At 35.2% G+C, this 16,520-nt stretch overlaps 1 protein-coding gene across 3 annotated transcripts in view; it reads right to left on the minus strand.

The window, feature by feature from the left end:
- Nucleotides 1-14,156, minus strand: part of LOC126376363 (LIM/homeobox protein Lhx1) — a 79,855-nt gene extending 65,699 nt beyond the window's left edge. For 2 of the 3 annotated variants that reach the window (XM_050023686.1, XM_050023685.1), the window contains exons 1-2: nucleotides 13,911-14,126; nucleotides 6,283-6,472 (exon numbers count right to left, since the gene is read on the minus strand). In XM_050023686.1, the coding sequence (XP_049879643.1) occupies nucleotides 6,283-6,472; nucleotides 13,911-13,938 (218 nt within the window). In that variant the 5' untranslated portion in view covers nucleotides 13,939-14,126. Of the gene's footprint in view, nucleotides 1-6,282; nucleotides 6,473-13,910 lie in introns of all 3 variants that reach the window. The other variant, XM_050023687.1, reaches the window with a different exon arrangement.
- Nucleotides 14,157-16,520: the final 2,364 nt, after the last annotated feature.

A 16,520-nucleotide genomic window follows, 5' to 3' on the forward strand; every position in this document is an offset into this window, starting at 1 on the left:
TAACAATGAGTACGACAATTGACCAGGTTTATTGACGCCGTCACCATTTTGAATTAACGTTTCGAAAAAGTACGTATCTCATTCATCTTTCTATTAGGTATAAATAAATACAGAACACATTTAATTTTCTATAAAATATAAATATTTTACTTTTTTACATCTTCTAGTACCTAGTAGTGATTAGTATCACGTAGTTAATATACTTATTTAATGTCATAACTTTGTATGTAAGTACTTAGTTAGATAGGGGTTTAATATTGAACGAAAAACTTCTAATTTCAAAATTTTGGAAGGTTTATTTTCATGCCATCTTTTAAAAAAAGAAATAATTTGAGTAAAAGCGCAAATGTGGTGTAGTTTGAAGTTGATCAAGTAAACCCACTGCGCCCAGGTTTTACACGCATTTTTTGTATTATTTTATCATCACGGTGAATTATTACCAGTGCCATTTACATAAACGATGGAGTCTACATGAATAATACATCAACGCGGTTTGGCTTATACCAAGTCGATGAGGCAACAGCTTGTCTATACCATAAGTTTTAAAACTTAAATGATATGATCCTTAAGTTCTTAAACTTAAAGGAATGATACAATACAATACAAATACACTTTATTGCACATAACATACAAAACAAGATGATGAAATTAAATCAATGATTTAGCCAGTTACTGGTTAAGATTACGTCCTTTCCAGTATCACACCCCGGACACTTCATACAAAATACCTCGTTTTGCACGGACAATACACATTGACGTTAACGTACACGCGCATCTGTATGTGTGACATCTGACGGGCATACGATTGAAGACTAAAGTAAGACCGAGAGGGGAGAGGTAAACCTAGCTCAGCCGCTGGTGGGGAGCAGAGAGTTGCCGTTCTATGCGTAGTATTATTCCTTATTCTATGCCAATGGGCCATCCATAACACTAATATACTGGACTGGGACCGGATGAAAAATAAAACGTTTCAGCTGCTAATCTTCCCGGGCATACCGTTAAAACCGACAGTGGGATTGTGTCCATTTAATAGTTTATTGCATACAAAAAAAATACGATTACATCGGCGATGGCCTTATCACCTGTCAACGTTGGTACAGTGCTTTTATTTTCTTAACGTCTCCGAAATTAAACACAAAACAACAATAAAGCACCTAGTTCTAAATTTAAATTCTGATACACGACAAATCTCATAATTTATAAACATGGATATTAGCATAGTTTGGATTCGGAAATGCGATGATTGGCATTAAGAAAATAGAAGCTCTGTACATCAAAAGAGTCTGCAACTTGTTCTGATTACTCGTGGTTCAGAAATTGCCGTCAGGTCATAATGTAATCAAATGCATTAACATAAAAAAAACCTTTTCTCAAAATTCTAATGACGTGACGTGGCAAATAGACAGGTAAAAACTAAGTTCCTTATTTGGTGGCCTAACTGAAGTTATTCATACAGTTTCTGCCGCCAATTTACGTTTGTTCGAAGATCGACTAACAACCAACACATAATTGATCAAATTCTGCTTGTGCGGCGTTTGGGAACCGAGGGATACAAGGACTAAATTAATTATTTATATTTACTATAGTTGCTTAAGAAATACAAATCATAGCTATATATGTGGAACCTAATATCTCGGTTTAAAAGGAAAATATTTTTGTAATGAACTATTGACTTCGAGACAAGAACTCAAATGGTTTATCCAAAATATCTATTTTTTTTTTTTTGCTTCTATGCTGTTCTGGGAGCATATAAAAAACATAGAACACGTTCAGCTGCTTCTCTTCCCGGGCATGTCGTAAAAACCGACAGAGGGATTGTGTCCTCTAACATGATGGACTAATGTTATGGGCGATAGGCTGATCCCTTATCACCATAAGGTTCATCATATCCATCTTTGGAATTCGTATCAACAGTGGCTGCAAGTTGTCTTTGATTACCTGTGGCTCTGCCCACCCCATTAGGGATTACGGGCGTGAGTTTATGTATGTATGTATGTATCTATTTTTTACAAAACTCTATTTACGAAACTCTTCATAAATGTATTTTTCACACAAAATACATAATAATAATAATAATAACTTTATTGCACAAAATAAGAGAAATACAAAAATATATATTTACTTAAAACTAAAAGTGTGTTTATAAACTAATTAGAATTCAGGAGTTGTACAGAGGTCCCCAAACTAGGCAATGCCTGAATGTTTAACGAGAACTCATGTTATTATAGTCTTGTCCATTTTTGACATCAATACCTTGACTTTTAGTCTGCCTCGTAAGAGAGCAGTACGTTAGATCTTTTTATTTCCATGACAGGATATCATGATGATTAATTAATCACACAAACTACACAATTACCTCCTAAATGCTCATTGAAAAATCTAATGTAAGTACGTTTTAGGAGGAGTAAGTATATTTCTGGCTGGGATGGCCCCGTGCCGGATTGTTCTTGGCGCAAAGGTTGGTCATTGCTGTGCAGCGAGGGAATGCAGCTAGTGTAATGGCCACCTTTGCGACCGGATTAGTCTGGGAACGGACTTTTCTGTTTTGTCCGGCCAAGTAGTTAATGCCATCTGCGGCAAATCTACAAATAAGAAGCAACTCCATAGTTTCTGCTTAGCCCGGTCGGAAATAGGCGTGAGTTATATGTATGCGTAAAATGATAGGCAATACGACACGGAAATATAGATCGTAAAATACGTTCCACTCGAACGCAGACACGGGTATTCTAATCGCACAAAACAGTCTACGTATAAAGACATAAAACGCAGCAAATTGTTAAAACGCATTCAGAATTCGATCAATTCAAACTAACACAATAATGGCGGGGTGTCGACCGCCGGAAATGACGTCACTTAAGTTTAGGAAGCCGAAATGTCACCGAATTAACTCATCAAACGAAAAAAATATGTTTACAAACTTTACTAAAGGTTAGCATTGACAGGTTCCGTATAAAATTGTAATAAATTATAGAATTATTTGTCAAATACCTAAGAGAAATATTTTATTTTTTACTTCGAGGTTTCACGCATCGTCAAGGTGCGAAATTCATAGATGTCTTTCTATACGCCATGTTTTACCACAGATTAAAGTAATGGGCTATACCTACGTTTTGTGAGAAGACCTATGATTAGAGGTAGGTCATATTAATAATACCAGTGAAAGATATTTAACTATTCAGAAAGAGTACTAAACTATCTATTTGTCAACTTGTCAACGGAACTTAGCAATCTTGGGTTGATGAGGTCAGCTTACAAGACAACCCACACGAAAGAAGAAGAAAAACAAAACCAAGTTAACACCATATCAATTTTAGGACGAATATCAGGAGTAGCTTCAGGCTGTCGTTTTGATAACACGTGGTATTGCACACTCCAATAGGTATATGGATTATAAGCATGATGTTATGTATTTATATATAGGGGTATTTGCATAACCTGGGGGTTGAAAAGGCAACATTGAAGAAAACCACCTAAAAAAACAATATTGCTATTTATATTAATTTGTTGTAATTGCGCACTTACTTTTATATACGCGCAAAGGTCAAATTGCTATACTTAATTTTTAGGTGAATTGCCTCAATGTGGCCTCTTCGACGCCCTGAATTTTTTTATTTGAGCGTTAAGGATCTCCAAAGCCTACGAATTAAGCCATCAACCAGAGGAAGTCGTAAGTGAACCATTTTCCGCAGTTACCTGACCTGACTAAATTATGGTTTTTTTTTTAATATTATTTGGCGCCATGTGATTTGGCAATCGAGTGCCATTGTCACCGAGGGCGGTGTTGGAACGTCTACTAATAACTATCATTAAAATTATTACTGTGGGGTGGTCTAACTGTGGGCAAAAAATGATTGAAGTGTCCTCTTCAAATGTTTGTGCTCAATGCTATAGGAAGATTTTTACCTACTGGAATATGATGTGTACTTTCTGTTAATACACTAACAGTCATATTATGGCTATAATAATAGGTATTTTGTTCATTAATTAAATTTCAGTCATTAGTTTAAAATTAAACAGAAATAATATTTTATCAGACCATCATTAACCAACCGCATTGCTCCATCTTTTTATAATATTATACACTATTTCTAATGACAGCAGGACAGAGATATTACATCTCCTAATGCGAAAGAGACGGGAGATATTTGACACAATTTTTTATATGGTACGTAGTAGGATATAAAAGCAAAAGTAAGGAGAATAAACTACCTACATCATCGCAAAGATCTTTAACCAACACACTGTAGCGATTTATAAACGCTTAAGTCAAAACAATTATAAGTAATACATTAATTTCGTCGAAATTCTTTACTTCACAGTTACTGGCCTACAAACTTGACTATTAAAATTGACAGGACTATAATTAGTAACACAAATCGTACTCTATTATTAGAAAACTAGCTATTAAACGACAGAAGTTGACATGTATTAGTTACACTTGACTAACAACCTGCTAAAGTTTGATTAAACTTCATGTCAAGAGTGAGACGCAATGAAAAATGACACGTTGGCACTCGGAATTACAAATTAATTGAGAATCATGTAAAAAATGCATTTTACAACAAAACTGTCGACTTTAATAGAATATTAATTTTGACAAACATAATTTGCATACGGCATGTATTTACCAGTAACATCAAGAATATTACAGGGGGGTTAAAATGGCCACATCGATGCAATTCATCTAAGACAGCAACTTTGCTATTTGACATTTGTTTGCATTGCGCACTTACTTTTATATGCGCAAATGTCAAATTGCAATATTGCTTTTTTAAATTAATTGCTTCAATGTGGCCTTTTTAACCCCCCTGTTGTCGCTTCTAATATTGTCTAGCTTAGACTTAGGAAAAGCCGGCTAATTAAAAAAGTTAATATATGTATTTTCCAGATTTAACCATCGCGCATCGTTACAGGCATAGAAATCATCCAAAGCAGGTACAGAAAAAAACCAAGATAAATGATTACTGACAATAATCAGCATAACATAACCTAAGCTCACGAGTCCCAACTGTACTGTACTGGTAGCAAGATGAACTAAGTATCCGTACCTCACCGAGCTTTCTGTTAGACCAACGTGATAGCTATGTTAAGCTGTATCGCCGCCTATGACTGTCAGTACAATGAGCAAAATACAATATTGGTAAGAATGACGGGGAGGACAGATATGTAAATGGATGTCTGGAACAGGACTAAAATGGCGGCTTAAACAGGCCACTTTATGTTACCCATTAGACTCCAGGTACAGATAGCATTGTCGGCTAACATGATAAATAGAGATCTATACATTGTTTTAGGTTTACGCGGTTATTATCATAATTAAAACACATAATAACGGGTTCTTACCGCGTTTAAATCAGGGATATGAGACTCCCGTGATCATGGCACTTGCAACAGTGTCGAAATATCGGGACTCTCATATCCCTGATTTAAACGCGGTAAGAACCCGTTATTATGTGTTTAAATCTGTAATCAGAAAGTACTTTTGATAGTCAAGCTCTGAAATGCTATAAATATTCCGGGTTTTTCAAATAACTTTCTGGTAACCAGTACGTACACCAAAGGACACTATTTTAATACAAAAAAGTTAGCGATTATCTATGGTTATGAGGTAAATTATGAGAGAAATATGTCTTTTGTCGTCTATACATCAATAAAAGGGTCTATAAAAGCGAAAAGTCACTGAATCACTCGTTCTTCACGATATCCCAGAAACTACAAATGCTAGGAGTCTCAAATTATACGTGCTCACTAAGACGGAATTTTGCAAAATTCATCTCCTAAGGGGGTAAAAAGTGTGGGAATGTTTATACGAAACGCCTATAGTTTTAATTATTATTTAACAGCTTATTGTACGTAAACAGAACAAAATATAATAACAATGACTAACACAAGATAGACAAACGACACACAGACAAATTTAATAGTAGGGTTTCACGCGGACGAAGTCACGGGTACAAGTTAATGCCTATCACATATAATCTGAGCAGACGCAATAAAATCTTAAATTATTGCATCCCTGCCTTATTTACCTGGTTGATGGTTGCGATGATTGCGAGTGTGGAGTATCATCTCAAACTATGGCTCACCTTTTGTGCTGTCCTAAATGCCCTAACACCTGTACTATTAAATACCTTTACGAAGCCACTGACAATGTAAGCGTAAACGTGGCCAATTATGGGTCAGCAAAAATTTTGTATCGATCGCCATCGACTCGCAAAGAAGATTATTGCATCGAAGCAGGACAAGATATAAGTTAGCTAGACAAGTGAATATATAGCTTACCTGAAGAAATCATTCCTGCAGAAGAGTTTGTTGTCCCTGGAGTAGCACTTGTCGGCGAGCGGCGCGCGGCAGTCGGCGCAGCGGACGCAGGCCGCGTGCCACGCGCGCTCCAGCACGTGCAGCAGGAACTTGTCCAGGATCGGCTTCTCGCAGCCGGCGCACGCCATCGCGCCGCCGGCTTCTCCGCGTCCTGGGGAGACAAGATTGTCACTTAGCACATAGAATAAGGAATAATACTACAACTCTCCGTCCCACCAGCGGCCGAGCTAGGTTTACCTCACCCCCCTCGGTCTTACTTTAGGCACACACACACATATGCGTGGCTGTGTAAAACGAGGTGATTTGTATAAAGTGTCTGGGGTGTGCTTAGGAGAAAAAAAAAGATTTATTTTGTTAAACATGACTTATAACACAACCACTGTAATTGTGTCGAAAATCTATATTATAAAAGTTAATGTATGAATATCACAAAATGAAAAAAAAGTGCGTCAACTTTAAACAGGTCTTGGGAAAAAGCCTTTGATCCGCTATTTCTCTTTCTTATATATCCTATAAATAAAAGGTGTAAAATCCAGTCAACAAGTATTTCTAAGATCGTTTGTTCGTCGAGCACGACAGGCCAGTGTTCGCAGCGCAACATAGGGACCTATTTACCCCGGCGCAAGAGCACTCCTATATCGCCTAAGGGCACTTCGGTGAATCGAAACACCGAACCAAAGCACTATTATTAAATATTGAAGTACTATACAAAACAACGTCTTCTGTATAAAGCCGGTAGCACTGCTAGGAACATAATAGGATTCCGTTTTACGAGCAATAAAGGCCACGCGGTATAAACTTTTATTAGCATATGTTATTACTGGGTTCTGGTTAGTACATACGGGTGGAATACCTGTAAATTCCGTGTACATTAATATAATTCACCTATGTATAGAGTATTATAGTGATATTTATTATCGCTACATGTATACGTATGTAAATATATACGAAAAAGTGAATTGTGGCGTTGACAGCGACTCCCCGAACGGCGATTCCCGCTACGTTACGGCGAGTCTCTTTACGGCAAGGGGCTTCACATCGCGACTGTCATTTGTATAAAAGTAAGAGCGCAATACAAACAAATGTCAAATTGCAATATTGCTTTCTTAGAAGAATTGCTTCGATGTGGCTATTTTAACCCCCCTGGGGGTTATCATTACTATTTTAAATTTGTTTGCATTGCGCACTTACTTTTATATGCGCAAATGTCAAATTTCAACATTGCTTTCTTAGATGAATTACTTCGATGTGGCCATTTTAACCCCCCAGTTCATAACACAATTTGAATCACACTACATACATATAAATATAAATCAATCGAAATATGAATGTGACTTGAGAATTGAAGTCAGTCAGGCTATGTATTGATGATGATAAGGGACAGTATCTACGTACATATAGTAACATTGTATCCAACATAAGCGCACGATTATATTACCTACTGTGGTAATCCGATTTACATCCATCGCAAGATGAAATAAGTTTACGCTTCACAGAGGTTTTTGTTAGACCAACGTGGTACGTGTAGGTAGTGAGCCGTATCGCAGCCAATAATGGTCGAAAAGTGTTTTTAAAAATAGCATTTTTAAGATACTTAAATGAAGTTTTCTTTGAGAAGTAAACCGGTGACACAGAATCACAGACTCTCTAATTCTAATTTTATATTGTCAGACGCTTTAGGTACATTTTAAATATGAATATATATTTTTTTTTTATAATGAGAAATATAAAACTTTATTTACACCATAAACAAAACAGTTACAGAACAAAAATATGAAACAAAACAAAAAATAAATTAAAAAGCCCGCGGCGAATCGTACCTGGTGCAAATGTACTCATAATGCTGGCTGCGTTTATTAAAATTATAATTACATGAGGACTAGGTGACTACCTCGCACTGATACGGTGATAATCTCCAACATACAACAACCACTTACCTATAATTTACAAATTATAGCCTAGTCATATACCCATATATATAATTAGAATTAGGTATGGTTACATAAAAATAATAAATCTTATCTACCCCACTGGCCTCCCTATGATCTTATCTTTAGGCAAAGTTATGAAATTTAGTGTCAAACTATTGGCCCTCGATTGTCTACCTACTTCAAAAGTAAATATAAAAGCAAGAGTTCACTGACTGACTTTAATGCTAGTGTCAAATTTTGAACAGGGGTTCTCTTCAGGATGTAGGTGCTCACTAAGACGGAATTTGGCAAAATTCAACCCCTTAAGGAGGTAAAAAGTTTGTATAATTGATTACAATTGAACCAGTGACAACTTTGCTATTAAGTAGGGTTTCCAAATTACTAGACAATTCTAATTATTTAAAGAAATTGAAATTAAACCGTAATTGGTGTTTTTTTTATACAACCCTTACAAAGGGGTGAAATTAGAGATGTAAGTTTTATTTGTAAAACTATCGACTCCAAACTCACTTGTTCATTGCACCAGCCGTGCGAAGCCGGGGCGGGTCGCCGGTTGTATCTTAATATAACTAAAAGTGTGTATGTATCAAACATACAGGCAACTAGAAATACCAGAGTTCTTCCTTCTTAAATATGTAGTTATATTTAATAGCTGCTATAACTTTAAAAGTGTTTTATCTCAGTGTTATGTTCCCAGATTATAGACTGCGGAAATGAAGTATGAAACAAGAACTTTGAACATTAACTGCTCACAATCAACTTTAACAGTACGTTTTAACGCGCAAAATAACAGCTGAAGCGGTATATATTACAAATTTTGCAGTAGTTAAGTCCGGCTGCCAGTTAAATTCGAAGGGAAATTATAAGCCTTCGTAATAACCTACAGTCTTTTTTCTTTCTTATTTTTATTTGTTTTTAAATTACATTTATATATCCCGTGTTCACTGGGTCCGCTTACATAACCTGAAGATTTGAGAGGTCCAGGTTTTACAGAAGCAACTGCCTGACAGACCTTCCAACCCGCAAAGTGAAAACCAGCCCAATACAGGTTAGGTCACATACATCTGAAATGCATTTCCGTTTTTAAATTACATAACTACATAAGATAAATAACTCATCTCTAATAATAACTCAATAATAACTGTGTAATATAAGTAATATGTATCATTTTTCTCATCAAACTAAGTCATAAAGATAAGTCTGCCTTTTTTTGTTACTTATCTATCTTTTCTTTGGTTCTTCGACTTTTTTGTGTAATATAAAAAAAAATGTTACCTATAGAAAATAAGTCAAATCTATAAGATTTCCGACAGTTTACTATAATAACCTTTCGTCCGGCCAAGTACCTACCTAGTTAATGCCATTTGCAGCAAATCTACAATAAGTCACGTCATAAAAAAAACTATAAATACCCTGTGTGTATTGGTGTAAATAGCTCTTTAGCCGTGTCCGAGATAGGGATGATATTTTAACGGACGAGACATTCTAAAAGTTTTTAGTTTTCCTTAGTCCCTTTTTCCGAAGAAACAGATTCATATAGGTACTTACATCTTTTATTACGATTCAACAAGGTAAATTCGGTAGATATTTACAATTTACTTAGAGAAAGCCACATTTATAAGTATATGGTTAGTTGAGCAGAGATAAAGGCGCTAGTCAAAGTTCCCATCTGTTACCTATCATAATTCAGTCGCCTGACAGTAGGGTTTAATTGACACATTGAAGACATTAAATTGAGTTTTCTGTCCTTCTTTTCGATAATTGTGTTTTTCGAAGATACATTTACTTATCATAATTAATAATGGCGATGTGTTTTTTATTTACAGGTGACTTAGGAAAATATATAAACAGTATTGCTATACCAAAAAATCTTTTTAACGTTCTAAACTTTTTTGCGCTTTAAATCACACCATTTTGACAATTATAAGGGTATCGTCATACGAGTGTTGCCTTACATTTTTACTTTATTATTTTCTTCTCATGACTTTTTGAGTTAGTGACATTTATTGGCTCAATTTATGAAGGTCGTTTGTGTTTAATATTCCATATTCAAATGTCCGATTGGTCGCGCGCCATTTCAGACGATGCGTTCAGAAATCTGACGGCGGTAACGGCAATGATGCGTATTATACTTTTGGTTATATTTATCGCTTCCACGCTTTTTATTCTGCGGTTTTTACGATTATAAGTTGACATTTCTATCTCTCTACCATATCTCTTTAATAGCCTACCTATACCACAGAACACGGACCTAAATTAAGCTGGTGAGCTAGATTTCATTGTGCTGTGTCTATTTTCTCCCGGAAAAATTGACAAAGCTCCAATATTATATTTTTTTTAAATACCTATATGTATTTAATATATTAAATCAATAATTTGATTCATTTAAATATATTATGTATATTTCTTTTCAAAAAATGTTACTATTGTAGTTTCTTGTCATCTTTTCTCACTTTTCACATAGCGAAATGAATTAAATAACGACGGATTTAAATACGATTGACGTAGAAAAATTATAAAAAATTACCTTTACCAGGTTTATCCGTAATAAATAAATGATTCTGAGTATGAAAAATTAAACAGACATTATGTACTGATGAAATATGGTTATTGGTTACACATATCTTTTTTTAAATACGCACGTACCTATTTTCTATCTATAAATAAATTTTAAGTTCTTACCAAATTATTTCATAAGAATTTAAAAGTTCAATTACACTGAATATTATTTCGAGCCTGAAATACCTAAATTACTTGCAGTCCCATTTAATTGTAAATCATTGCATTGTGTGTAAAACGATGTTTTTCGCCCAAGTTCATTGTTACTAAAGAAGAACATCAGCTAGCATGATTATTTATTTTGTTTTACATTTTATACCCTGCATTTAAGGTTTATAAGTTTCCATAATTTGGGTATGCAGGTGTAAATACAAGGAACAGTTAAAACGTCAGTACTCATAAAACTCGTACTGCTAATTACTGAATAAGTAAATGCTAAATTAAGAGCTACAAAATGAACCGATGCACCGTTTTTAATTTCCGTAAAAAAGTAAAAATATGTACTAAAATAGTGTTTTTCATTGTTGCAGACATTTTGCTAAATGAGTGCAGTAAAAATGAGTGGTTAAAACAAAAAGGTTGACGTCTATTTGTTTTCCAATTATGAGAAAACCACTGAGCTAATTTCCATTTGCTTAAGGATCCGGGCTAACTAAGTTACGACTAAGTAGTATGCAACTTAGTTATGGCTAAGTTGTAATATGCCTACTTATTATCTAACCACACATTAAAAATAATAGCTGTTTTTGTTTCAATCATGCATAATAAGATGCTCAGGTTCTTTGAAAAATATTACATGCTGTAGATGAAATATTAAGGAACGAAAAATTACGCGCCAGTACAGTTAAAAACAAAATGGATGGCAGACATGCTCGAGGAGGAGATACGAGGTGTTCTGCCATCCTGAAGACTACCACTTGGTAGGCGCGCATGAGAGCGGTCCACGCAGCATATAACCGTACTGAGTGGAAAAACATAACATGTAGACGCGATCCTCAACAGTGAGGGAACAATGAAGATGAAGACGGGTAAAAATCTACTAGATTGCTTTTTTGATCATTATCCTAATAATAATAATATCCTATATATCCTAATATAATCATCATCATCATTATCCTATTATCTTATGTTTATCCTAATATTATTATATGGAGAGTTAGGAGAATGCTACACCGACAAGAGCATGGCTCTTAAATTAGTGATTAGTGATGTGATCCTAATATCTGCCAATATACCTATTCATCTATATTGGTAGGTAACTAATTGCCTATACTGAAGAATATATTGGTACACTAAGGTATGTGATAAATACTTTCTAATGTTTGTACCTAAGTAGTTACAATATTTAAAACAGTGCAAGTTAAAAAAAAATATAGACAGTATTAAGGAAAAGCTATTCATTCTTATTCTTATACTTTTTATATTGTTAGGTACTTTGTATTATACTTTTTATAAACTGCGACTGCACCTTGTGCGCATCATTCCTAGTATTATACCTACTACCCCCAGAAAATCCCGTTGACACTAATCCGAAAAAGGTAAAGTGAGCTTTAAGAGATTTTCGCAGGTTTCTAATTCTTTTGATTCTTAAAAATAACAGCAGCACGCCTCCCGAAAAAGATTATAATCTTTTGTTCTAAATTTTTTTATGTTTTTTATTTGCAATGGTTACCGCATTCATTGAATAACAGTCACACAATAGCACTTGACTTGAATTGTTGTTCTTTGCAGGATATTTTAAAAATACCCGTGCGCTATTGTTTTGTGAGGCGTGTGCTTAGCCGGTTGCTCATTCATCAATTTTCATTTAAAATTCTTATAGACGTACATTTAGTCATTTATAAAGGTATATACAGCATTACAGTGTAACCTAACGCGCTATATGACGTGTACGTACATAATACGTATATAAACTATTATACAAAATAAACAATGAATGAAAAATAAAAGAAAAAAAATAAGTAACATGAAAAATTACAAACATAAAATTAAAATGTAAACTAGCAGTGTTATTATGTAGGTATATAAATAGTAACATACCTACGTAATATTTACGATAAAACAAATTTGCTTTTTGCAAATTTTGCTATTGTTTATATATCATACTACGATTTATTTATTTTAATATATATCTTTAGTAGATCTTAATTTCTGACCTAACATTGCAAATTTTATTTAAGATTTTAAATTATTTTATGAAGACTGTATTTTATCGATCTGACATTTTCTTTTGATTTTTACAAGTCATGTTCATACCCACCTTATTATTTATTATGATGTTAAACAATATTACGGTACATATTATATTAAAATTTATGTTTTAGCAAAGTAGGTAACTTAAGGTACTAAAAGTAAGTAATAAAAGAAAAAAATATATATACCTACTAGTTAGTATAAATACATAATATATCTACACTTGTATAATAAAGAGGTAGGTACCTACTAATAGTGTATATATTATAGTTTATTAACGAAAATCCAAATTCTGCAAATACAATACAAATATACTTTATTGCACCAAAATAAAAGGAAATAATTACAAAAGATATAATGTAAATACAAATTCTACCTTTAAATAAGTTATATTGAGTAAATTATTGTATGATGCTTAGGTTCAAAACAACGAGTTTTAACTTAGGCCTACAGTCGTAAGTCTAGGCCTAACAAAACAATACCCGGTCGATAAATCTAACCTAAGTACGACTATTATCTTTGGTCCAGGATTATATTTAGGTACTATATCTAATACTTTTTTTTATAATAATACGTTTCTTTTTGTATATTTTATTTGTAAGTTTGTTATGGATGATGACATATAGTACCCAATAATATATATTAATTGTTAGTAAGTATAAACAAAAGTATAGATTCTGTATATATACCTATTATTAAAATAAATACCTATTATTGTACTAATATACAAATACTATATATAGCATGTTTATATATAAGTTGGTACCGATATATTGACAGATTTTATAGATAAGTACATACATAGTGGTTATTTTATATAACTATTAGGTTAGGTAGGTACATATAGATAACGAAAATTAACAAAACCATTGTTTTTATTGTAAAAAACAAAGAAACATAAACAACCTCCATAGGTGGGCATAGTCAAGCACATTCACAGTTCCCAGATAGGATAGTTTGTAAACGGCACAGGACACTAACTTTTACCAATGTGGTGCTGATGGAAGGGGGCATGGGCCCCCCGTCCTGAGGCAAGGAAACCCGCCACTTCGGCACCTCTACACGCCACTTCACTAGACACACCGCGGTAACACGCGCGGCGCACACGGCAACGCTCCAACGCGCGCGGCTTCCAAACGCGTACTGACCAAAACCCTACAGCTATTCCACGACAACTCTTGAAAGATAAAGAGAGCAAGATACCAAGATAAGGGGAGTAAAAGAGATGGAAAGGGTAGCGCTCAGAAACAGGCGTGGTTCAAGTAAGCAGCCACTAGCGTTGAAGGGGTGGCGCCTGCGATGTATTTTTCTACATTTTTTTTCGTGCGTGTTTCTGTGCGGTAGTGGGATTTCATTTTGTGGGACACGTGCGGCGTTCGCAGTAAATTTAAATTGGCTTGCCGGTAGATCGGGTGGTAGCAGAACATAATTATAGAGCCTGGATTTTTCGGTTGCGTCTCTAGCCTGTCTTGTTTTATGGTTTTGGTTCTGGTGTGTGGATGTTTTGACTGGGGGCGTGTGGGGCCATGTTTATGTAGACAGTTGCCCGCCTTCGAGATGTAAAATTGTGTTCTCAGTTCTGTATTTCTTTTTGATAATCTAGCAGCCGGCCAGAGCCTACCCATTCCCGATAGTAGGTAATTATAGAGAACAAAACAAATTAAATGCTAAAGTTTATACTTTTCAGGTTTTTTTTGCAAAAAAGTCTAATTACGTTATGTATACATTTATGAATATATACCTATAAAAAGTATCTGTATCTAGGTATCTATCACTCTAAGCACACCTTTTAAAAGTAACCGGATAGGTTGGTAGACCGGTTAACGTGAAAAATGTACCTAGTAGGTACCTACCTTTTTTTTAAGTGGTCACACTAAATAGTACACCTAAATAGATACCTTTCTACCTAGACTTTTGAAAAAAGTGCTAAAAAAGTAAAAAAAAAACACCAAATATTGCTTACTTACCCATTATGTTCTTACCTATTAACATCAAAAATATCGATCGTGTTGAAAATTAACCCATATTATTTTAATAGATAAAAAGAGATTGTTCAAATTTAATGAAATCAAATTAAACAATATAATATGATCTCATCATCATCAGCCGTATGACGCCCACTGCTGGGCATAGGCCTCCCCCAAGGATCTCCACGACGATCGGTCCTGCGCTGCCCGCATCCAGCGGCTTCCCGCGACCTTCACCAGATCGTCGGTCCACCTTGTAGCGGGCCTACCCACTGAGCGTCGTCCGACACGTGGTCGCCACTCCAGAACCTTTCCGCCCCATCGGCCATCGGTTCTCCTCGCTATGTGTCCTGCCCACTGCCACTTCAGCTTTGCAATTCTCCGAGCTATGTCGGTGACTTTAGTTCTCCTGCGGATCTCCTCATTTCTGATTCGATCCAGCAGGGAAATACCGAGCATAGCTCTCTCCATTGCCCGCTGAGCGACACCGAGCCTCCTCACGAGACCCATAGTAAGCGGCCACGTCTCACTGCCGTAGGTCATCACTGGCAACACGCACTGGTCAAAGACTTTCGTCTTGAGACACTGAGGTATTCTGGACGAGAAGATATTCCGCAGCCTCCCGAACGCTGCCCATCCGAGTTGGATCCGACGAGAGATCTCTTTCTCGAAGTTGGACTTACCTAACTGGATTATTTGTCCTAGGTAATAATATGATCTATCTATTGTTAAACATAACATGTAGTAGGTCTACCTACTTACATCGTCTAGTGTAAAAAAAACGAGAGATAATGTCATTCCAATCATCTTACGTTTAACAGGGTATAGGTACCTACCTGCTTAATTACTACTTAGTACCAAAAACTAGTATTAAATATATTATTAATATAATATTACAAAATATATTTTATAGAACAGTTTCCGGAAAGGGATAACAAAGTTACGATAATCGGTGCGGGATATACTGAAACGAACCAGTATGCATTAAGGGGTTAAATTAAAAAAATATATTCAGGTATAGGTATATACCTATCACGCTTAAAGATCTGTCAATAAAATAGTTATGGTAATTATCGTAGGTACTTACAATATTATGTTTATTCGAAAAGCTTAATTAAAAGTTTAAAGTTTAATTTATTCTTGTCGGATAAAACGGCGTTAAAAGTTTTATACGTACTTACTGTCCTAAAATGAACATGATGAACCGCATGGTGAAAAAGTCACCAAACATCAGCCCATCATCCCATAAAATTACCCATCATGGTGGCCCTGGCTCTAAACCAGCGAGCATGCATGAGAACATTGATCAGAATTGAAGGAGAGAAAATGATGTGTCAGGAATTAGGATCGTACCTAGTAAGTGGAATTCCGTGGTCTCTGCCTAGCGCAGCGGGAAATAGGCGTGATTTTATGTATGTATGTGTATGATGATGGAGCATACACAATCTCGAGTTAACAAGCAGCTGAATACATTCTGTGGTTTTTGTTTACTCCCAATTCAACAGAAACCCTTCTCTCCAGACCAGCCATTCTCATTAAGTCTCTTTCT

Source organism: Pectinophora gossypiella, chromosome 20, assembly GCF_024362695.1.
Source record: "Pectinophora gossypiella chromosome 20, ilPecGoss1.1, whole genome shotgun sequence".
Taxonomy (NCBI): Eukaryota; Metazoa; Arthropoda; class Insecta; order Lepidoptera; family Gelechiidae; genus Pectinophora; species Pectinophora gossypiella.